General features: G+C 35.7%; 2 protein-coding genes across 15 annotated transcripts in view; one reads left to right on the plus strand and one right to left on the minus strand.

Moving 5' to 3' along the window:
- Positions 1-7,385, minus strand: part of LOC107714846 (transmembrane protein 68-like) — a 10,441-nt gene extending 3,056 nt beyond the window's left edge. Inside the window, exons 1-4 of one of the 6 annotated variants that reach the window (XM_016520822.1) lie at positions 7,304-7,385; positions 6,919-6,973; positions 1,962-2,353; positions 912-1,079 (exon numbers count right to left, since the gene is read on the minus strand). In XM_016520822.1, coding sequence (XP_016376308.1) covers positions 912-1,079; positions 1,962-2,283 — 490 coding nt within the window. In that variant the 5' untranslated portion in view covers positions 2,284-2,353; positions 6,919-6,973; positions 7,304-7,385. The other 5 variants (XM_016520824.1, XM_016520821.1, XM_016520823.1 and 2 more) reach the window with 5 other exon arrangements.
- Positions 4,011-24,348, plus strand: part of LOC107714845 (trimethylguanosine synthase-like) — a 23,016-nt gene continuing 2,678 nt past the window's right edge. The window contains exons 1-11 of one of the 9 annotated variants that reach the window (XM_016520812.1): positions 4,011-4,307; positions 4,433-4,543; positions 4,757-4,821; positions 5,825-6,003; positions 10,825-11,437; positions 12,911-13,043; positions 13,532-13,618; positions 13,710-13,890; positions 17,264-17,531; positions 17,681-17,845; positions 23,226-23,369. In XM_016520812.1, the coding sequence (XP_016376298.1) occupies positions 4,198-4,307; positions 4,433-4,543; positions 4,757-4,821; positions 5,825-6,003; positions 10,825-11,437; positions 12,911-13,043; positions 13,532-13,618; positions 13,710-13,890; positions 17,264-17,531; positions 17,681-17,845; positions 23,226-23,369 (2,056 nt within the window). In that variant the 5' untranslated portion in view covers positions 4,011-4,197. Of the gene's footprint in view, positions 4,308-4,432; positions 4,544-4,756; positions 4,822-5,824; positions 6,004-7,589; positions 7,867-7,991; positions 8,103-8,328; positions 8,394-9,396; positions 9,576-10,824; positions 11,438-12,910; positions 13,044-13,531; positions 13,619-13,709; positions 13,891-17,263; positions 17,532-17,680; positions 17,846-23,225; positions 23,370-24,348 lie in introns of those variants that run through there. The other 8 variants (XM_016520814.1, XM_016520816.1, XM_016520811.1 and 5 more) reach the window with 8 other exon arrangements.

The following is a 24,348-nucleotide window of genomic DNA, read 5'->3' on the forward strand; positions in this document are numbered from 1 at the left end:
TGTCTCACACGGCTCCGGGGGGTGAACAAAGGCCTTCTGTAGCGAATCGATGCGTTTTTGTAAGAAAAATATCCATATTCAAAACGTAATAATCACTTGAATCTAGCTTGCGCTCACTGTTGTAAACGGAAGCAGTTCCGGGCAGATGACGTATGAGGTCGGCTTTGCGCATGCGCCGCTCAGAAGTGACGCACGCGGAAACGCAGCGGAGAGATAAAAACAAAACAACGTTATGTTATTATGTTTTGAATATGGATATTTTTCTTACAAAAACGCATCAATTCGCTACCTTTGTTCACCCCCCGGAGCCGTGTGAGACACTTTTTTTAATGGATGGGTGCTTTTTATTTAACTTCTTTTGGACTGAAGCAATGCAACACCCCCTGAGTGCCATGAAACGGCTTGAAAGATCAAAGACCATTTTTAATATAACTCCGACTGGATTCGTCTGAAAGAAGAAAGTCACAGACACCTAGGATGCCTTGGGGGTGAGTAAAACGCAGCCTAATTTTCATTTTTGGGTGAACTAACCCTTTAATTAAAGTAAATTTAAAAATATATAAATATAAATCAGAGTGTGTGTGTGTGACCTTGTTGAATTTACTGAAGGTAAAATATGGAAAGGAATTTCAGAATGTAGAATAACTTTACTACAATGCCTTGACAGAAGTTAGTCAGTGCTTCTTGAAAAGATACATATTTATGTTTAAGGTTATAATTAAATCATTTGTGTTATGCAACATAATGCAATAAATCATTTGAATAAAGTGAAATTGTTGCTATTTTAAAAACTAATGGCAGATAAAGTTGTAGGACACGTTTTGTCCCAAAATTCAGTTAATCACAATGAAATTAGGTACGGAGTAATGACTCTGTCATGGGCAAAATGAGGCTATGAAATTTGTTTTTACCTGGGACCTTGAACAGAAAATGATCAGCCACCGAATGACAAGTTCTTCCCTTTTGAATGATAACACTTGCCAAGAAATAATAGTAGTCTACAGGAATAGCTCCATGATAGTAGACTATAAGAGCAGGTCCTTCATCTGGAATCTTTTCTAAACCATGGATTTCATAACCTGTCACAAAATACATACCTAATTAATCAGGGGGAAATTATTCAACTTTTTTGTGAAGTATGACACATCGCAAGACCTTTCATGAAATAACATGGAAATTAATATTTGACAGTGCAAACTAAAATTATGGTCCTAAAGTGACAGTAAGGACATCTATAATGTTACAAAGATTTCTAGTTCTAATAAATATTTTCGAACTTTGTTTATTAATGAAAAAAAAAGATCACCGTTTCAACAAAAATATTAAGCTGTTTTCAACATTGATAACAAGAAATGTTTCTTCAGCACCAAATCAGCAAATTCTGAAGGATCATGTGACACTAAAGAATGGAGTAATGGCTGCTGAAAATTCAACTGGAATAAATTACATTTTAAAATATATTAAAATACAAAACAATTATTTTAAACTGTAATAATAATATAAAGACTTTTTCTTTTGAACAGTATTTTATGTGTTGATTTGTAACCTTTAGAAATATCATGCACTTTGTGAAATTAATCAGATTAAATTGGTGCAATGAATCAGACAAAACAGTTATTTAGATGCTCTGCTTGATAAAAAACAGGTTATGCATCCTAAAAATCACAATTTAATGCCAGGAACATCAAACCATCATTGATTGTTCTGTCAAAGGATAAGATGGTTTAGGGCTGGGAAAAAACCATCCATAGCCTGATAATACACATCCATCTTTAGACATCACTTTTTAATTATGATTTGACTATTCCGGTCTATCACTTAAAAATCAAATTAACAACACAGTGGATGCAAGTATGTGAGCACCATGAAAAATCCCAGACCAAAGTAGTTTAATTTAAATAAGATAACAATCCAGATCTCAATTAATGCAGATAAAAAGAAAAAGCAAATCCATTACATACCGTGCCAAATAGCTCCATGTCCATCCCACAGGGTTGCCAGAGTTTTTCTCGCACCATCCCACAGGTTATTGGAATAAGCTTCCCTCAACTGGTTCTTACGTTTGTACACATGGAGGAAGAGTATGGACAGATAGAGGAGGATGACTATGAGAAAAGGCAGGATGAAGACTATGGCTAGAGGTGTGAAAACCCAGAGCAGATACTCCAAGAAACTGAGGTAGTCTTCGAGCTGCCCGAGCCCTGCCTCCCACACATGAACCAAGCAGGAGAGGAAGCTGACGGATCCGTTCTCAAACAGACAGGACTCATTCCCACTGGACATGCTGCTTCACTGTGAGCCTCTCCCAGTGGCAGATGGGCTGAGCAAGGCAACAATCTGCCAAAGGGGAGACCTGGGTATGAAAGACACAAACTGTCAAACGCAGACATTAAGATGGCATTAAAGCTGAAGTGTGTCCTTTTTATGACATTAGAACACTTTTCCTATCCAGGTTTAATATGCCGAGTCAAACATTGAAGAAAACAAAAACACTATGATTTTGTGGCACTATCAAAACATTGCTGCTTGTTTCAGCATCCCAAACAGCCACAGGAACTTTGGCTCAAACGATTTGTCTTCTAAAATAAATAAATGAATGAATGAATGAAAAAAATACAATGATTTTTGTATGTTCTAAAGCAACACGGACCTACATGAATGGGTCAAACTTATTGAAATGAACGGACTAATCACTTTTTATACATCTGCAAGACTTAAAAATTGCTTATGAATAAGCTTGTGCTTTAGTTTCCAGCCATCAAGCTTGAAAAAAGGAAAATAATCAACTCAATCAATCAATTATAATATTTGTAAAGTATTAACGCTACACTATTACAGAAAAAAATAGACTTTACCACATGGTTATGTATTATGTAAGTCATTTTGGGTTTGAATTTCCAGCAAAAGTAACTGCTTTGTAAAATATAAAGCTACTCTGATATAAAATCACAATATAAATATTACAGCAATGGTTGCTTGTTGATAATGTAAGGTAAATTATACTTTGTTCCTTCAACCTATAAGCTTTTAAATGTAAACGAGCGTAAATTTATATTAGTATTTATAAATTAAAAAATGTATAGTAGTATTATAATTTATAATAAATTTGTATCTCATTTCACAAGTCACAGGACTCGGCCAATAGCGTGAGTCTGGGGCGGGGTTATCTGTTTGTCCAACCAATAGCAGACGGGTGACTGTTTGACAACAATCATCACATTTGCAGTGAAATTCAATGACACCAGTTGCGTCTAGAAATGACACACTTCAGCTTTAACTCGCAAATCTAATTCTAGTCATTTGATGAATTGTTAAAAAATATATATATTTAAAAAAAAAAGGGGAAAAAAACCACAAACCTTCTCCAACGAAAATGTGTTGCTAGGCCAAACATACCAACCTCACAACGGTGCCCTAAAATCAAACGACGTCGATGACAGTTAAGTTGTACCTGCTCATTCTGTTAATTAATTCCCAGTCACAGGTGAGACTGCTGTACAACATCATTTACATGAACACTGTTAAACGCATGAACGACGACATGGAAAGGCGTACAGTAGCATTAAACCGTTCTGTCCCAGTGGATAGCGATCATAGACAAACAAACCTTACAACAGCTCCAGATTTTGATGAGCTGTCACACACTTCTTCAAAATTACACACCTTATCACTCGAAAAACTAAGCATATAGATGGATGTTTTAGAAGAAGCGTATAAAAATAAGATTTTCTCAAATCTACTTACATTATGATACCTCGATGAAATAGACACTGTTGCCCTCAATAAGTGTTTACCTTCCTGACTGAACCGGCTCTCTTTACATGTGACACAAACAGGAAACAGCGCATGTCAATGTCCGTGACTGGGCGAAAACTTCATAATAAAAGTCTTAAACCCTCATAAATGCCATGTCTGTACTGTAAATTTACTGACAGTCTTTTAACTTGACGGGCAGTTTCCAAAGCACGAGGGGGGAAACTCGCATAGCGAGACTTAAATGTGTGTATAAATTAGATTAATAAATTAGTAGTACTTTTAATAATCCTCGTTTTAATTCATCAGTATATTTATATGTCGCTATATATTTCGCGGTAGTTTTTATTTCTAATGCCTGGTTAAAAGAGTAAAGATAAGACAGGTTTGTAGAAAGGTCTTGGGTAGATCCTGTTGACAGGTGTCATTCATGCGTCTGTCATCATGATTGATTACGGCGAGCGAAATGTTGTTCCTCTAGCTGATATAATCTTCTATCAGGGCGAAGAGAGAGAGATGACAATACACTGCTTGTGCTCCAGAGCTTACGTCAAGTATGTATTGAAGATTAAGTGTGATATGATCAACTGCTAGAATAGGCATGCTATTTTATCAAGTTAACTGCGTTCAGAAAGTTACATTTTAAATCACCGTTGCTGTATTGTTTGTACCTCCCTAGAACTGACTGGTTTGCATGTCTCAACTGGCCTCAGCAGCAGAGAAGTGCCCAAAATGAGCCAACAGAACAGATTAGACTGGAAGAGCAGTTGAGACCAGCAAACCATCTAAGGTTGGATTGATTTTCAGCAGGACAACAACAGAAGAAGAAAAAAAGATCTGCTCCATATTACTTGTGATCACATAGATCTAAAGTCGTAAATATAGATAGTGAGCTAAACTTTGTAAACCCCCACTGTGTAACACTGACTACTAGGTTGACATGGGAGGTTGCCTGTTTACTGTTGTGAATGGTGAACACATTTTCTCTTGTTTTCATCTGCAGTGATCGAGAATTGTATCGGTCAGATTCTAAAGCCATCCTGAATCAGACTGACAGTCAATTGCAAGGTACGGTTTCTTGTTAACATCTGATTACATATGAACAAAATTACTGTTTACATACTGACTTCCTGACAATGTATTTAGCCCAGTGGGCCTCAGTAAACTTCCAAGGGGGCATTGGGAATTTAAATTATTTGAAATAAGACAAAACAAGCATTGGCATAAACTAAAACTATTTAAAAATCAAGATATTTTATAAATAATATAATTCACTCCCTCAACAACTGGAAACAGGGTAAATTTAAGGTAATTTTAAAAGCGTAACCTGGAAAACCATGTAAATTATGTAATTAGTTATGTAAGTTTTTATTAAAACTCCATGGGGATTTTTATAATGAATATACATGTTTCTAGTTATGATTCATACTTTTTTATTTCTCTTAAAGAGACAAAACTATACACTCCATTTTAGAGATTGTAGGTATTATATCAAACCTCCTCATCTAACCCACCCATATAACATGCTTCAGACACAAGTATGCATAGCTTGCTAGATCAGATCAAGATTAAAATGAGGTAAAAGACAAAAAAAGAGCAAAAAGTGGATCACAAAATAAGAATTATTCTTATGTTGTGTCTCACCACCAGGTTGCTACCTCATATGCTCAATAAATGTTAATCCCAACCTACTGCTATAAACATCCATGTTGACCAGTAACCTGTAAGACATTTTCTTCATATGCCCCCACCTACATTTTAATAGCTGCCAAGTTTTAAAATATTTTATTGGGTAGAAATTGATTTTTTTTTTTTATGTTTGTAAAAATCCTTAATCCTTATCCAATAAATCACACACACCAGGAAAATTCATGAGGCCTTTGAATATTGTTGTGGACAATGGGGGTACTTGGAGTCAAAAAGGTTGAGAACCTCATTTAGCCTTGATGTTTTTTCTTGATTTTCACTTGAAATTTTCACTTGAAAATACCTGCAACAGGTTATGGTCAGGATATAGTTTATAATGCTCAAATAGCTACACATTACACTTTGATTTTTTTTTTTTTTTCAGTAGGTTTTGAAGCTAATGATGGGGAAGAGCTTTTGGAGGACCTTAGCTGTTCTGTGGATGATGATGAGGAGGAGGAGGAGGAGGAGGAAGAAGAGGCTGTTGTTGATGAAGAGACCATGCTTATGGCCAGTTTGGGGCTTCCTGTGGAGTTTTCCAGCTCATCAAAACAGAGGAAAGCTGTATGTCTGTTAGATGCATTATGATCTTGATGTTATATTGGAAAACCACTTCTGTCCATTTATGTCAACACTGCTAATATTAATGCTCATGCAAAAAGTCTTAGGCCCTTGTCCCTAGTCCTTTGAGTCCTCCACATTTTGGAGTGGTAATGGTGCATGGACTACTGGGTAGTAGACTGTTGTGACGTGACTAACATCCACACTAGTGTCTACTTTGAGTGTGCATGTCAGCTGTATAAGGGGTGCTCTTGAGCACACATCTAAACCATAAAAGTACAACTGAGACATCCGTTTTTCTGTTCTTTGTAAAATAGAAGGTTCAAAAGAACAGCATTTATTTGAAATATAAACATTTATAAATGCTTTTTTGTAACATTAAAATTGTCTTTACTTTCGATCAATTTAATGTGTCCTTGTTGAATGAAAGTATTCATTTCTTATCCCATACTTTTGAATGGTAATATATATTACAGTTTCCACATAAATATTATGCAGCAAAAATGGTTTTTAACATTGATAATAAAAATAAATGTTTATTGAGCACCAAATCAGAAATCATTGAATGTTTGGCTAGCTTTGCATCACAGGAATGCATTATATTTTAAAATAAATTAAAATAGTTGTTAAATTAAGTCATTAAAATTTTTGATCCAAAAAAAATACAGCCTTGGTGAGCATACGAGTCTTCTTGAAAAAAAGCATTAAAAATCTTAATCATTCCAAGCTTTTGACCGGTATTGTATATATATATATATAATTATTATTATTCAACAATAAAAAATAATAACTGTAATTACATAAATTATATTCTTTTAAAGTTTTAATGTCCTTGATTCTTGATTCGTTAATGTTTGTTGCCTTTTACTTTTGCATGGGCCCCTTTACAAAAAAAAAAAGGGGAAAAAAACCACAAACCTTCTCCAACGAAAATGTGTTGCTAGGCCAAACATACCAACCTCACAACGGTGCCCTAAAATCAAACGACGTCGATGACAGTTAAGTTGTACCTGCTCATTCTGTTAATTAATTCCCAGTCACAGGTGAGACTGCTGTACAACATCATTTACATGAACACTGTTAAACGCATGAACGACGACATGGAAAGGCGTACAGTAGCATTAAACCGTTCTGTCCCAGTGGATAGCGATCATAGACAAACAAACCTTACAACAGCTCCAGATTTTGATGAGCTGTCACACACTTCTTCAAAATTACACACCTTATCACTCGAAAAACTAAGCATATAGATGGATGTTTTAGAAGAAGCGTATAAAAATAAGATTTTCTCAAATCTACTTACATTATGATACCTCGATGAAATAGACACTGTTGCCCTCAATAAGTGTTTACCTTCCTGACTGAACCGGTTCTCTTTACATGTGACACAAACAGGAAACAGCGCATGTCAATGTCCGTGACTGGGCGAAAACTTCATAATAAAAGTCTTAAACCCTCATAAATGCCATGTCTGTACTGTAAATTTACTGACAGTCTTTTAACTTGACGGGCAGTTTCCAAAGCACGAGGGGGGAAACTCGCATAGCGAGACTTAAATGTGTGTATAAATTAGATTAATAAATTAGTAGTACTTTTAATAATCCTCGTTTTAATTCATGAGTATATTTATATGTCGCTATATATTTCGCGGTAGTTTTTATTTCTAATGCCTGGTTAAAAGAGTAAAGATAAGACAGGTTTGTAGAAAGGTCTTGGGTAGATCCTGTTGACAGGTGTCATTCATGCGTCTGTCATCATGATTGATTACGGCGAGCGAAATGTTGTTCCTCTAGCTGATATAATCTTCTATCAGGGCGAAGAGAGAGAGATGACAATACACTGCTTGTGCTCCAGAGCTTACGTCAAGTATGTATTGAAGATTAAGTGTGATATGATCAACTGCTAGAATAGGCATGCTATTTTATCAAGTTAACTGCGTTCAGAAAGTTACATTTTAAATCACCGTTGCTGTATTGTTTGTACCTCCCTAGAACTGACTGGTTTGCATGTCTCAACTGGCCTCAGCAGCAGAGAAGTGCCCAAAATGAGCCAACAGAACAGATTAGACTGGAAGAGCAGTTGAGACCAGCAAACCATCTAAGGTTGGATTGATTTTCAGCAGGACTGCAGAGCAGGACAACAACAGAAGAAGAAAAAAAGATCTGCTCCATATTACTTGTGATCACATAGATCTAAAGTCGTAAATATAGATAGTGAGCTAAACTTTGTAAACCCTCACTGTGTAACACTGACTACTAGGTTGACATGGGAGGTTGCCTGTTTACTGTTGTGAATGGTGAACACATTTTCTCTTGTTTTCATCTGCAGTGATCGAGAATTGTATCGGTCAGATTCTAAAGCCATCCTGAATCAGACTGACAGTCAATTGCAAGGTACGGTTTCTTGTTAACATCTGATTACATATGAACAAAATTACTGTTTACATACTGACTTCCTGACAATGTATTTAGCCCAGTGGGCCTCAGTAAACTTCCAAGGGGGCATTGGGAATTTAAATTATTTGAAATAAGACAAAACAAGCATTGGCATAAACTAAAACTATTTAAAAATCAAGATATTTTATAAATAATATAATTCACTCCCTCAACAACTGGAAACAGGGTAAATTTAAGGTAATTTTAAAAGCGTAACCTGGAAAACCATGTAAATTATGTAATTAGTTATGTAAGTTTTTATTAAAACTCCATGGGGATTTTTATAATGAATATACATGTTTCTAGTTATGATTCATACTTTTTTATTTCTCTTAAAGAGACAAAACTATACACTCCATTTTAGAGATTGTAGGTATTATATCAAACCTCCTCATCTAACCCACCCATATAACATGCTTCAGACACAAGTATGCATAGCTTGCTAGATCAGATCAAGATTAAAATGAGGTAAAAGACAAAAAAAGAGCAAAAAGTGGATCACAAAATAAGAATTATTCTTATGTTGTGTCTCACCACCAGGTTGCTACCTCATATGCTCAATAAATGTTAATCCCAACCTACTGCTATAAACATCCATGTTGACCAGTAACCTGTAAGACATTTTCTTCATATGCCCCCACCTACATTTTAATAGCTGCCAAGTTTTAAAATATTTTATTGGGTAGAAATTGATTTTTTTTTTTAATGTTTGTAAAAATCCTTAATCCTTATCCAATAAATCACACACACCAGGAAAATTCATGAGGCCTTTGAATATTGTTGTGGACAATGGGGGTACTTGGAGTCAAAAAGGTTGAGAACCTCATTTAGCCTTGATGTTTTTTCTTGATTTTCACTTGAAATTTTCACTTGAAAATACCTGCAACAGGTTATGGTCAGGATATAGTTTATAATGCTCAAATAGCTACACATTACACTTTGATTTTTTTTTTTTTTTCAGTAGGTTTTGAAGCTAATGATGGGGAAGAGCTTTTGGAGGACCTTAGCTGTTCTGTGGATGATGATGAGGAGGAGGAGGAGGAGGAGGAAGAAGAGGCTGTTGTTGATGAAGAGACCATGCTTATGGCCAGTTTGGGGCTTCCTGTGGAGTTTTCCAGCTCATCAAAACAGAGGAAAGCTGTATGTCTGTTAGATGCATTATGATCTTGATGTTATATTGGAAAACCACTTCTGTCCATTTATGTCAACACTGCTAATATTAATGCTCATGCAAAAAGTCTTAGGCCCTTGTCCCTAGTCCTTTGAGTCCTCCACATTTTGGAGTGGTAATGGTGCATGGACTACTGGGTAGTAGACTGTTGTGACGTGACTAACATCCACACTAGTGTCTACTTTGAGTGTGCATGTCAGCTGTATAAGGGGTGCTCTTGAGCACACATCTAAACCATAAAAGTACAACTGAGACATCCGTTTTTCTGTTCTTTGTAAAATAGAAGGTTCAAAAGAACAGCATTTATTTGAAATATAAACATTTATAAATGCTTTTTTGTAACATTAAAATTGTCTTTACTTTCGATCAATTTAATGTGTCCTTGTTGAATGAAAGTATTCATTTCTTATCCCATACTTTTGAATGGTAATATATATTACAGTTTCCACATAAATATTATGCAGCAAAAATGGTTTTTAACATTGATAATAAAAATAAATGTTTATTGAGCACCAAATCAGAAATCATTGAATGTTTGGCTAGCTTTGCATCACAGGAATGCATTATATTTTAAAATAAATTAAAATAGTTGTTAAATTAAGTCATTAAAATTTTTGATCCAAAAAAAATACAGCCTTGGTGAGCATACGAGTCTTCTTGAAAAAAAGCATTAAAAATCTTAATCATTCCAAGCTTTTGACCGGTATTGTATATATATATATATAATTATTATTATTCAACAATAAAAAATAATAACTGTAATTACATAAATTATATTCTTTTAAAGTTTTAATGTCCTTGATTCTTGATTCGTTAATGTTTGTTGCCTTTTACTTTTGCATGGGCCCCTTTACACCTGGCATTAACATAAATTTTGTATTCAAATAGTGTCTGAATATTCTTTAACTGGGTTGCGTTTGCAAATAATGAAAAAGTGCATTAGCATTTACACCTTTGTCAAATGTGGTTCAGTGATCTTATCACAATGTGCCTCAGGTACATTTACACTTGGCTTTTAATATATGCATGTAAATGGCATGTTAATACCCAGATGGGAAAGGGCCTTGTGATTATGTATTATCCTGTGCAGTGAAGCCGCTCACTTGCAATCTTTTTCGTAAATTTTCATTAAAGACTGTTACTGTGAAGTTTTACCCCATTTACTTTAGGAAATTGCTTGGCTGTAGCCCAAACTAATGATTGTTTCTCATCTTTAAGGGCCAAGTTTTAGTGAGACCAAAGAACGAAAGAACCATCAAGCATTTGGAAGCCCCCATAGATTATGCCGACACACACAATGACTCTGAACAGAAACAGCAGTGTGTTGTGAGTGACATCGCTGAGACCCCCGCTGAACAGATGTGTCCCACATCAGAGGAGGCCTGGCTGAGCTACTGGCAGCAGCATGGGGAGGGTCTGCTGTGGCAGAGCTGGCTGGAGAAACAACCTGAAATCTCCAGCAGTACAGCACAGGAATGTTCCCGCTCAGAGGCAGACTGGGACGAGCACTACCAACAAACATACCAGCACTACTGGGAACAGTTTCACTACTGGGCCGCCCAGGGTTGGATCGTGGACGAGACTTACAGCCCCACTGCTGCTTCTGAGGAATATCAGGGCATCCGAGGAGAAACAGAGGCAGTCAAGTTGAATCAGATAGAAGAAAGATCGAGTGTTATACATCTCATAAACAGCCTGAGCTTACTGACTGAGGAAGTTGACAGCGAGGATGGCGACCAGCAGTTTTTGGTCTGTAACTGTGCTGATGAGCCCTGTGATGGTGGAAACCGCAAAAGGCCATCGTCACGTACAGCCTGCACTGACAGTTCTGGTTAGTGCATGTATTTTGATAATCAAGGTCTCTGTGTATTAGCTATGGGGACTGTGGTGTTCCTGCAGTGATGCTGAACACAAATATGTCAACACCTTCCTGCTCCATGACCTACTTTCAGCGTATTGAATCTAGTGCAGTTGTGATATGTTCACATTTATTTTGTCAGTCACAGCAGTGTGTGCTCAATTTTCTGCCATTCAGAATGTAAACGATGTTCAGACATTTTTCTAAATTAATTAAAAAAAAAAAACACAGAAAAATCCAATGATTATTAACCACCTCCTAGCTTTGACATGCTTAAAATACTACAACAACAACAAAATGATGTTAACCTTTACTTTCCCTCATGTCGTTCCAAACCTGTGTGATTTTATTTCTTCTGGGAACACAGAAAATATTTTGAACAATGTTTTGGTAACCAAACAGTTGTGGTTACCATAGTTTTTTTTTTTTATTTAATGGACAAAAAATAAACACCGAGACATTTATCAAATGCTGTAACAAATATATCTAAATTAATTTTAAAAAAAAAACACAGAAAAATCCAATGATTATTAACCACCTCCTAGCTTTGACATGCTTAAAATACAACAACAACAACAAAATGATGTTAACCTTTACTTTCCCTCATGTCGTTCCAAACCTGTGTGATTTTATTTCTTCTGGGAACACAGAAAATATTTTGAACAATGTTTTGGTAACCAAACAGTTGTGGTTACCATAGTTTTTTTTTTTTATTTAATGGACAAAAAATAAACACCGAGACATTTATCAAATGCTGTAACAAATATATAAATCCAATTTGGACAAAAGGGTTGCAAAAGTAAGAGGTATTTGTGATCTTAGTTGAAAAAAAAATTACATGTTCACGAATCATGCAAAGTGAAATAACCAAAAAATAACACAAAGCTTGTATTGAGTAAATAAATAGTCTATTTTGGTGACTTTTTAACCTTCAACTTATTTTTTTGGGAGTTGGCCTGCTCGATATGCTCCGACAGAGCCACCTGTGATCATGATGTCATCATCACACTGTTGGCATCACAACAACATAAAGCCAGAATTCAGTTTGCTGTATCACAACACCCCCTGTATAAAAGCAGATCATTTTCCCCAGAGGTCTTTTTTTTGCAGCCTAAGTTTGGCTCTGCCTGAATGTTTAATGCGTCATATCAAAAGAAGTCAGCTGAAAGGAGCATGTGACTTTGGCCTATGCATTTTTAATGCTGGTACATGTGAAAGAGAGCACAGGCTCCTGGGTGCTCGAATTGATCACAATCCACTCGCAGTCGCTCTAAAAATGGCTCTTGTCATCCTGATTTTCAGGCCAAGACTGACGCCATCTGAACAGCACCACTGGAACGGCTTTTTTTTTTTTTTTTGCTGTATACATCAGGCAGTATAAGACATGTTATTTTATGATGTTAACATAGCTATTATTAAAAGTAAACTGAAAGTTTGTGATTTCAGATGGCAGCATGAAACAGACCTCTGCGCCATTGAGTAATTGGAGTGGACAGCCCATAAAGAGCAGATCTAACGATGAGGATCAGAGTGATGATGATGAACCTCCAGGGAACAGACGAGCTAAAGTGAAGAGAGCGTAAGCTGCCGTCCTGTTATTAAGTCTACTGTATTATATCAGATTACATAATTAATGATTCTGTAAAGATTTCTGTTTCAAATAAATGCTATTATTTTGATGTTATTTTATTTTGTTACTTTCTCTTCATTAAGGAATCCTGAAAACTCTCTACAAAAATGTGTGTGTGTATGTATCTCAATCAATTAGAATGTCGTGGAAAAGTTCATTTATTTCAGTAATTCAACTCAAATTGTGAAACTCGTGTATTAAATAAATTCAACATTCTAATTTATTGAGATGCACCTGTATATATACTGTACATTTAGATTTAGATTTGTATTATTATATTTATTCAAAGTGTTTATTTTTATATATTAATACATTAATAGCATATGGGTTTGGAACATCTTGAGCTGAGTAAATGATGACAAAATTATAATTTTTGGGTGAAAGACTATATAAGATTATATAATACAGTGCTGTTTAAATGGCTGCTGTGCTCACAGTCATGAGCTGGATGTTGAGGAGCTTGCGGAGGTGCCTGTTGAGGAGGTGTGGGATGCTCTCAGTCTGAGACGTGGTCCAAAGCCCAAGTAAGACCCCAGACAGAGGCTAGACACCCCTTTAGTGCATTGAAAACAAGCAGGGCCTTTATTAACATCCAAATGCTTTTTCTCTTGGCAGGTTTGACAGCGTTGTGAAGCTGAAACAAGGCCAAGCTCCATATGCTGGCAGAAGGAGTGAGGAGAACAGAAAGCCTCCCAAGGAAAGAAAAAAAGCAGCCTGCAAAATCAACAAGCACATCTTCTTTACTGATGATGGACCACAAACCACAAAGCCAAAGATCAGCAAAGTCCTTCAGAAAGTAAGCTGTTTTTTGCTTCGTGTGCATTTCATTTTTGAAGAAATAAGTCATCCAAGTTCAAATATGAAGGAGAAAAACAAAAACAGAATTTCAATTATTTGCTGAACTATTCCTTAAATGTTTTGTTTCTTTTGTTTTGTCTTAGTTTGTCCAAAGACAATTGCATCAGGTCAGCCAAAGACAATTTTGAATGTTACAGCTGCAGTGAGTAGATTAGATTTAATACCTTTTGGGATGCAGTGTTCTAATGAACACACTTTTTAATTTTAAAAGTAATATACAGTGGGTACGGAAAGTATTCAGACCCCCTTAAATTTTTCACTCTTTGTTATATTGCAGCCATTTGCTAAAATCATTTAAGTTAATTTTTTTTTCCTCATTAATGTACACACAGCACCCCATATTGACAGAAAAACACAGAATTGTTGACATCTTTGCAGATTTATTAAAAAAGAAAAACTGAAAAATGCTCAGTATTTAGTAGAAGCACCCTTTTGATCTAATACAGCCATGAGTCTTTGGGAAAGATGCAACAAGTTTTTCACACATGGATTTGGGGATCCTCTGCCATTCCTCCTTGCAGATCCTCTCCAGTTCTATCAGGTTGGATGGTAAACGTTGGTGGACAGCCATTTTTAGGTCTCTCCAGAGATGCTCAACTGGGTTTAAGTCAGGGCTCTGGCTGGATTTAAGGGGGTCTGAATACTTTCCGTACCCACTGTATATTTATAAGTATGAACAAAAATGAAAACAGTGGCATTTAGCTTTAATTATGTCTCACTGATTACGAGCAAAGAAATAAATAAGCAAGTGCAAGGCCTATTGCTCAGAGCTGATAATTTTAACATAAAACAAAGTGACTGTTTACATTAATACCTGCCAGAAATGGGCGATTCATGTACACAGGTACATTACCACACTTTGTTCAGGTACACTAGCATTCAAAACTCAGTACGATTTTAAAATGTTTTTGAAAGAAGTCTCTTATATTCACTAAGGTCGCATGTATTTGATAACAATACAGTAAAAAACAGTAATATTGTGAATTATTATTATAATTTAAAGCAACTGTTTCTATTTGAATATATTTTTAAATGTAATTTATTCCTCTGATGGCAAAGCTGAATTTTCAGCATCATTACTCCAGTCTTCAGTGTCACATGATCCTTCAGAAATCATTCTGATACGCTGATTTGGTGGTCAAGAAATTATTTTTTAATATTAATATTAATTAATATTAAATTAATATCAATGTTGAAAACAGTTCTTCTGAATAACATTTTGTGAAAATCGTTATACATTTTTTAAAGAATCTTTGTTGAATAGAAAGTAAAAAAAAAAAACATTTATTCGAAATAGAAATCTTTTTGAACATTATAAATGTCTCTACAGTCACTTAAAAAAATATTTCTGACCCCAAACTTGGTAATACTGGGTAGTATCAGTATTACCAGTGAGTGGTATGGTTATGGTATGGAATTTATTTGTTTGTTTGATTGATTGATTTATTTATTTATTTATTTATTTTTTTTTATATCCCTGTCAGATATGGTTTTTAGACACTCTTCTGGGGGATGAAGTTCTCACTTTTTTGTTGTGCATTGTGTAGTCCCTCATGCTCAAGCTCCTCTATACTACTAGGCACTCAGCTGTATGGTCTTCAACAGCGGTACTTTAACTGAACGATGAAATGCGTATGTTTGTGTTGTTCCCTGAGGTTTTATTGACGCATGGATTTTGTGGGCTTTCATGTAAGATGGATCATTCTAGTCACCTAGTTACAGATCAGTGAAGCCCAGTGTAAATTGTTCTGAGTTCGTGTGTGTGTGTCTGTGTGTGTTAGAGGAGAATAGGGTAGATAGAGAGTGGGGCATAGAGCCAGCAGGAGTGGTGAGGCTGACACTTTATGCAGTCTGCACAGAGCTGCTTTATTTACCCCCACCCCATCACAGCGCTGTCACGCAGCACCTGCTTACTGCATGCTGTCAGCCCCCGTCAGAAAGACAGAACCGCTCTAACCTCCAGTCTCACCCCTGACACTAACACACACATTCCCAGCCGTCAAACACACACAGGACAGGTTCACATGCTTGGTCATCATCACTGGCATGTTGAATATTCAAGAAGAAAAGAGATTGTTTGAATTGTTGTTTTCAACCCACCAGTGCATCTAGTCATCTTATGGATGGACTTTTTCAAGGTGAATTTCTGAGTTTAGTGCCAAACCCCCAGCAGCCAGCTTAGGTTTCATGTAAGGCTGGATTTTAGCCAGTGAAGAGACTAGACCAATTTATTGCAGTGCTCTAGAATTGATTTCTCTGTAGCACAAATTGATCTGGTAGAGGACAAAAACTTTACTGCATCAGGCATTATCACTAGTATCTTTTCAGGCTGGATGCCTAAACAAGACTTTGTTTGGGCATCTTTTATCACATTGAGGCCTGCAGTTCTGCTGCTTTTAGTGGTGCCAGCTAAGGCTGTTTTCTTTTTAATGCCAGGGACCCATCAGATTAAATGAAGTAGTTTTTATTGTAATGTAAGAAGCTTGTGTCTGCCACTTTTATACTTTTATTTTAAACTACACTGATAAAAAAAGCCTTTGGTGGAGATAAAGCAGTAAAATAAAAAAATAAATTGCAAGGACCCCAAATATGATGATCCTTGGAATGAACTCTGTTCTTTTTTTTTTTTTTTTTTTTTTTTTAAAATAAATTAATGCTTTTGTTCAGCAAGGACACATTAAATTGATGAAAAAAGACAGTAAAGACTTTTACACAGTTACAAAAGATTTCTATTTCAAATTAAGCCTGTTCTTTTGAATTTTCTATACAATAAAGAATAATGAAAAAAAAAATGTATCATGGTTTACACAAAAATGTTAAGCAGCACAAATGTTTCTTCAACAAATCAGCAGATTAACATGATTTCTGAAGGATCATGTGACATTGAAGACTCGAGTAATGACTGAAGAAAATTCAGTTTTGCCATCACAGGAATAAACTAAAACTAATTAAATAGAAAGCAGTGGTTTTAAATCGTAACACTGTTTCACAATATTACTGTATTTTTTATTTTTTTTTTGGATCAAATAAATGCTGCCTTAGTAAGCATAAGAAACTCATTTCAAAAACATTAAAAATCTTAACTTTTGAACATTTGTAACAATGATAACAGTGTATGTGTTTCCCAATATTAGAATATAAAATCATTTCCATTTGGATTACGATCGCTTTGCATAGCCCTTTTAATAATACATTATAATAAATATAATAAATTGTTTCAAAGCAGCTTTACAGGAAATGGTGCCTAGTATAACTGGTGACTAGACCTGTTCCTTCCTTTAAAAGCTCTATATTCTCTCATACCCTCACAGGTCCAGAGTTTTCTTCAGCAGTTTCAGACTAATGCTGACTCTGAGGAGGTGACCCCGGCTTCCATGCCTGAAGCCCTTACTGTGCCATGTGAGAGAGCAGAAGATGGAAGTCTACATACACGACAGGAAGCAGAGTGTGAGAAGACTCCTCAGCATCAACATCAGCAGAACATTCAGCCAGAGCCAGAAGAAAGACAGAACAGCGATTCAGATCCCCGAGGAGAGCTGCAGCCCTTGGACGTCCCTGACTTCTTACTCTCTGAGGGAGGTCAGCATTTAGCTCCCTGCTTTTACATGATACAAATGAGATAATCACGGTCTGCGCTCCTGTAACATACAAGCCAACCATTAACACAGTTAGGCTTCTCATTTACTGTTCAAGGCAATTTGACGTAATCATCCTGTTGACTTCCCCAGCAGAGAGCGTGCAGGCCTTTAAAAAGAACAAGAGAAGGAACAGGAAAAGGAGAAAGGATGTGGAGATGCCACCTGAGATTGCAGCAGAACCTGAGCTGGCCAAGTACTGGGCACAGCGCTACCGTCTGTTTTCCAGGTTCGATGAGGGCATCAGACTTGACCATGGTGAGTCAGCACAAAGCCACCATCTTTATTTTAGGCAATGCATTGCTTTTATTCAATTAGCAGATGCTTTTATCCAAAGCAACTTCATTGCTGCAGCACCAGGGACATTACCAGTGGAAGATTACAAAGATAGCCAACTTATTGAACTAGAAATTAATTATTCTTCATAGGCTGATAAAGCTGTGTATGTCAACATTTTCTTTTGATGTCTTTTGATGTTTTATTACCATAATTTCAAACAAAGCCATTGTAGCAGATTAAAATTTTAGAACTAAAACACAGTAAAAGTAGATGAAGTAGTCAAGTTTTCCACTAAAAGAATATTTAAACAATTTAATTGCACCAATACAACAATGCAAATATACAGCATAGAAATAAAAACATAGAAATTAATATTTAAATGGATAAAATTTTGCCCTGCATAGACTTTGGTGAGCATTTCTTAATGATGGCGCAAATGAATTGTTGAGTTATGAATAGATTATTTGAAATGAGCCGTTTGAATTGATTTGCAGAAAACCCCCCAATACTGAAGTTTAAATCTTAACACTCTCATACTAAAACCATGAGAATAGCAGGCATCACAAATGAATGGCGTTATTTAGAAAATAGAAATTGTCAAATAAAAAGCACATGAAGTCATTGTCACAGTGTTAATTTTATATTGACAAAGAAAATTGCAAATATATTGCCCAGCCCTAATTCTTCTCAGATTTACACCGATAATGTGATGAGTGAAGCAGGACATTTAACAAAATAGGTAGAGCAGGATTTGACTTGGGAATTGATAGGATGGTGAAACAGACCAAATAGCAATTTGGCTGTACGTAAACCAACAGTCTGCAGAACCTCTGTAAGTGACCTCACTGGAAAAGGAAAGTCATTTCAGAGGACGAGCAGTTTGGTTAAAGATTATGAAGATGATATTTACTCTTTTTGGAATAACATGCACTAAAGAATCATTCACCGTAAAACCAGTAACTTTAAATAATAGATAGAGGGACACTCTGAGAACTGAGGGACAGAGTGAGATGTATTTGTGAGGATGTAGCAGCTGAAGGTGTTGGTCGTCTGACTGCGCTGGCTCTGTCTGCAGTGTGTGTGCTGATGCTAGATACCTCCTGCGTCAGACCAGAGAAAAAGGGAGGGAGAAAGCGAGAGGGAGCAAGTGAGAGCAAAGCAGCAGGCAGCTTTTAGAGCGCTCAGGAGAGCACTCTTTTCTTTCCCCACGCTACACTTTGCACAAATAGAGCGCTCAGCCTTGGAGGAGGACAACCTTTAGCTCTGGTGCTTTACCTGTGTTCTCCGCTCCACTGCCGCCTGCAAAGTGGGTCACTCTCTTAACGGACACAATGTATTAAACGGAACATAAACCTGCTTGTTTATCGCTTTTCACTTGTCAAATGTTTTCTGGTAAAAGGAATTTTATTTGCTGCATATTCTTTTATACTCGTCCTTTTACCATTTTTACCATTTGCTCTTTTTACAATTATTTTTTATTGTTTTTACTGAAGAAAGAACAAGAGATGGTGGGGTAAAGGAAATGTGACCAGACGAATTTGAGTACCAAGACTCAATGTGACGGAGCACATGCATTATTATAAAAAAGTAGCAATGCATAAGAAATTAAGACTTGTTTTCATAGATTGTAACTTATGTCATTTCCCCCCCTTTTTTAGAACTTGATACTTAATATAAATAGAAAAGATCTTCCAGTACAGTAAAACAAAACACACTTATGAATTAATAAATTAATCTTGTATTGAAGATATATTCACTGAAGATACATTTTCTAAAAGTCTTAATATATTGTGCAGGGTTGCTTCTCATGAACAGCCATCTTATTTTAAGGATTTTTCACATTTTAACTGGGCATTAGACAAAAAAAAAATCATTAAGAATATGTTTTTTTGTGTGTGTGTGTGTAGTGTAGCTTTTGCAAATTCTTTTTTTTATTTTAGAGGTGACTTTTGCTAATGTACCACTTACATTTTCTCCAGAAAATGTAGAATGTAGTTTTTATGTTAAAGATTTTCTTCCTGTGAAGTAAGTCACTTTCCTTGTTAAATTTTATTGCACAATAACTGTAGTATTGGGTTAGGTTTACATTTTTAATAGGGCTGATCTTTGGAAAGATGCCTTTTAATCAACACCAAATGTCAAACGGTTTGCCTTCTGGTACCATGAAAGGTCCCATTATTTGGGATTCGAAAATCTCTCCTCATGGACGTTGGATTTCTCTTTGAATTCTCCAAAGTACCATGACTAATGTGTTTTTATACGTCTCTCTCACTTTCGAATCATAACTCTTTCACTAAGCATCTGGAATTCTGTTTGAAAGTGAGATCAGAGCTTCGTATCTATTCACTTATTCATGTCAACAGAGGCAGTAGCCCATAGCCATAGTGAGCCTCTTTTCCTTCAGCACTGCCTGATTGGACAGAGGAGAGCGAGGGGTAGATCAAGAGCGTGGGCTGAATTATGTATCTCCTGCACCCCCACCCCAGAGAGGAGGGGGGGTTACCTCAGGGCTACAGAGATGCAAACCCGCTCTTTTTTTTTTTTTACTACTGCGATACCCACTGAGAGGAGCCAAACAACAAACACATCTACGACGTAAACATTATGCCAGTCAAGAGGCAGACTTTTAAATGGAATGAGGAAATTCTGAGTGATTTTTATCAGCATATGACCCCCACTAATGACCACTTTAGAGGCTGGAGAAATGAAATATTCCAAGTCAACATGAAATGGCATTCACAAGCCATTTTACTTCTGTAATGTGACATGTCTTTGTGAAACAGGATGTTGAGCTAGGAAGAAAAAAAAAAGGTTATCCATTTGTTAACGTTAACCAGTAGTCTGGAGCCAAAAAAACAACAACTTTTCAGAGACAGAGCAGGGTATTCGCTGTTTTTTTTTCTTTCTGCATAATAACTTCTATAACTTCTAGTGAATTATGCTTAATATAACCAGGAATGTGACTTAAAGTAAATGGAGTAGTTTCCATTTTCTGAGTCTCACAGGAATCCATCTAGCCACAGTTGCTTTTTAATCTTTTAGTACTTAACATAGTTTTTAATTTGAATGGGGGGAAAAAGTCCATTCAAAAGTCTATTGTCACTTACTTTTAGATGACAAAAAGTCAAACTGTAATGTACACACACAGTTCCTATAGAAAACTACATTTGTTTTAAACCAATTTAACTGTAACTTGGAATTAGATATCATTTTAAAGGGGTCCTATTGTGCTTTTTCACTTTTTCAACTTTAGTTAGTCTGTAATGTTGCTGTTTAAGCATAAAAAAGATCTACAAAGTTACAAAGCTCAAAGTCCACTTCAAAAGGAGATATTTTATTTAACAGAAATCACTTTTCAAAAACTACAAAGAACGACTCGTTTGGACTACAACGCATATTTTCCGGGATTTATGATATCACAAATATCGACGAATGGGACGAGACCTGGTTGAGCTGCACTAGAGAAGGCAACGAGTGTTATCACTATGTCGGAGACACGCTAGCTTTCCCAAGGCAGACAAACTTAGAGTGGTTACAATCATCCGGGTTTAAATCGAGCTCAAATTGATTTGATTTTGACGCAATATTTACACTGAAGCTCGCAGACGGCTATGGTAAGGGGCATGACATTTCCCGACCAGGCACCGAGTGTTGCCAATCACAACATACACTGGCCCGGCTAACCAATCACAGCACATTTCGTATTTCAAAAGGCGACTATTCGAGTCGTTCATGCCAGACTGGGGAGAGAGGTAAAATTTGTAATATAATAATATCAAATATGTGAAAAATAATGTGTTCTTCGAACAACCTAGTATGAGAGCCTGTTCTAGTACACCCCCAAAACAAAATCAATACTTTGTAAAAGAGCATAATAGGACCCCTTTAAATTCTACTAATTAATTGTTTTATGCCATAATACAGCCGAGTAAACGCAATACAATTCAGTTCAAAGTAAATATGTCAAAGATCAAAGTGAATTAAGTGGTTAAATTAATAAAGCATATTTAATAATGTATATACAAGCAATTTAATAATTTACATCAAAACAGTTCTTACAAATGTTAATGTCAGTAGTGTTAACAATATAAAAACAAATAGCAACATTTTAAAAGTTTGCTTCTGAAATGTCATTTTCATTTTTTTTTTTATATATATATTTTGATAATTAAATGATATTAAGATCAATGTTATAGTATTTCCTCTGTCCTGAAACCAGATTTAACCATGACATTTGTCAGTGGTGTGCCGGATAAATAATTCTTCAGTTATTTATTGTGACCTTGAATTATATGTGAAAGGAGATACTTTAATCAATATAGCATGGTAGGTTTAATGTGGGACGTTTCAGTTTTTAAATGTTTTCAGATGGAAAGGTCACTGCACTTATAGAATGACACTAGTAATGTTATTTGTTAATAGTGTTGACAGTGTGTTTTTCTGTAAGATTTTGTTCTTTTTTTGTGAGCTTGATATGCAAATTTAAGGTACCACTTACTGGATATGTGCTTAGAAAAGCACGTTCTCTTTACTCGGGGGCACCTGTACTTGACGGGCTCTTGATGTCTGGACCTTACACTGTAAACAGGAAGTGCTGAACGTGGTTGCTCCAGACCAGTGATTGTTACTTAAGCAGGTGTTCTATTCTCAGCGGGGGGAGAAAAATACGAGAGGCGGAAAAATAGAGATGCGTTTGTAGAGGCTAAAAGCAGATGGTGTTGGTCTCCACAGAATCAAAGGAGGACATGCTCCGTTAAACTCCACTCTCTCTGTGCTCTCTGACTGCTTCTGCCTCAGCTCTCTCTCACAGACACATGCAACACCTTAAAAAGATGAAGATCCAGAGAATGAGATCCAGTAGTCTGACGCCATGTTTTAAAGTGTCACAGCTTTCAGGGAGTCTGCTTTAAGGTCATCATATCTTGAACACATTGTATGATTTTGTACAGCTTCTCTAAATATATGGTTTTCTGGCGTCACATGATGTTGGGGTGATTGCTGATATTTTGAATTAACAAAATAAAAAAGATCAACCTTTTGTCAACAGAGGCTCCTCCTAATATGAAGCAAAGCTATATATTTAGAGAGCGAGTCTTTGATGTAAGCAGAGCCATAGATACTTCAGCTCTTCAAATAGAAAATGAAAACTGCAGACTCCCTCTGGTGGACAAAGTGTCAAACCTTTACCACGTTTGTAATAAAAAAAGGTGCATTTAGGTTTAACTATAATTAATTTGAATAGTATTCTGCTAAGCTTAATATTTAGTTTGAGAAGGGAAAAATGCATGAACTGATAAAAGCCTTTAGCTTCTAATTTGAATTATGATGTACATACACTGTAACTCTGTTCTGTCCACAGAGGGCTGGTTCTCAGTGACTCCTGAGAGGATAGCAGAGCACATCGCTCTGAGAGTGCAGGACAGCTTCAGCACAGAGCTCATTATCGATGCCTTCTGTGGTGTGGGTGGCAATGCCATTCAGTTTGCCCTCACTGGGAAAAGAGGTACAGTTGCATTTCATACTGCCATCTCAACACAATCCTACCATGCTAACACCAATATATTATTTCTTTTTTGTTTGCTTGTTTGTTTTTGAGGTTGATATTTACCATAAAACCAAACATATCCATGCTGCTATGTTCAAAAAAGATGGCACTAATTTTTTTCTGGTCTATTAATTTATTCATACATTATACATAAAAATATGTTAAAAATGCAAACCACAAATAGAATGTTTTTCATTTCGGAATTAAAATTCGTTTAGATATTTTTTTGATAGTTTTTTGATATTCATAATATTTATGAATATTCCAAATTAGTGCTGTCAAATCAATTAATCGCGATTAATCGCATCCAAAACAAACGTTTGTGTTTACGTAATATGTGTGTGTACTGTGTATATTTCTTTGTGTATATACACACACATACAGTATATATTTTGAAAATATTTACATGTATATATTTATATTCATATAATTTCTATATATATATAAATATATTAAATATATAAACATAACATATTTTTCTTACATATACACGTGTGTATTTATATATGCATAATAAATTACACAGTACACACACATATTATGTAAACACAAACTTTTATTTTGGATGCATATTAATTGTGAATAATCGATTTGACAGCACTATTCCAAATACATTAATCTTTTTGAAAAGTCTCTTATGCTTACCAAGGCTGCATTTATTTAAACAAAAATGCAGTAAAAAGTGATATAATGAAATATTGTTACAATATAAAATAAATGTTTCCTATTTTGATATGCAATTTATTCCTTTGATAGCAAAGCTGAATTTTCAGCAGCCATTCCAGTCTTCAGTGTCACATGATCCTTCAGAAATCATTCTAATGTGCTGATTTGCTTCTCAAGAAACATTTCTTTTTATTTTCAATGTTGAAAACAGTTACGCTGCTTAATATATATATATATATATATATATATATTTTTTTTTTTTTTTTTTTTT

The sequence above is a fragment of the Sinocyclocheilus rhinocerous genome, unplaced genomic scaffold (assembly GCF_001515625.1).
Source record: "Sinocyclocheilus rhinocerous isolate Xijiao unplaced genomic scaffold, SAMN03320098_v1.1 scaffold1350, whole genome shotgun sequence".
Taxonomy (NCBI): Eukaryota; Metazoa; Chordata; class Actinopteri; order Cypriniformes; family Cyprinidae; genus Sinocyclocheilus; species Sinocyclocheilus rhinocerous.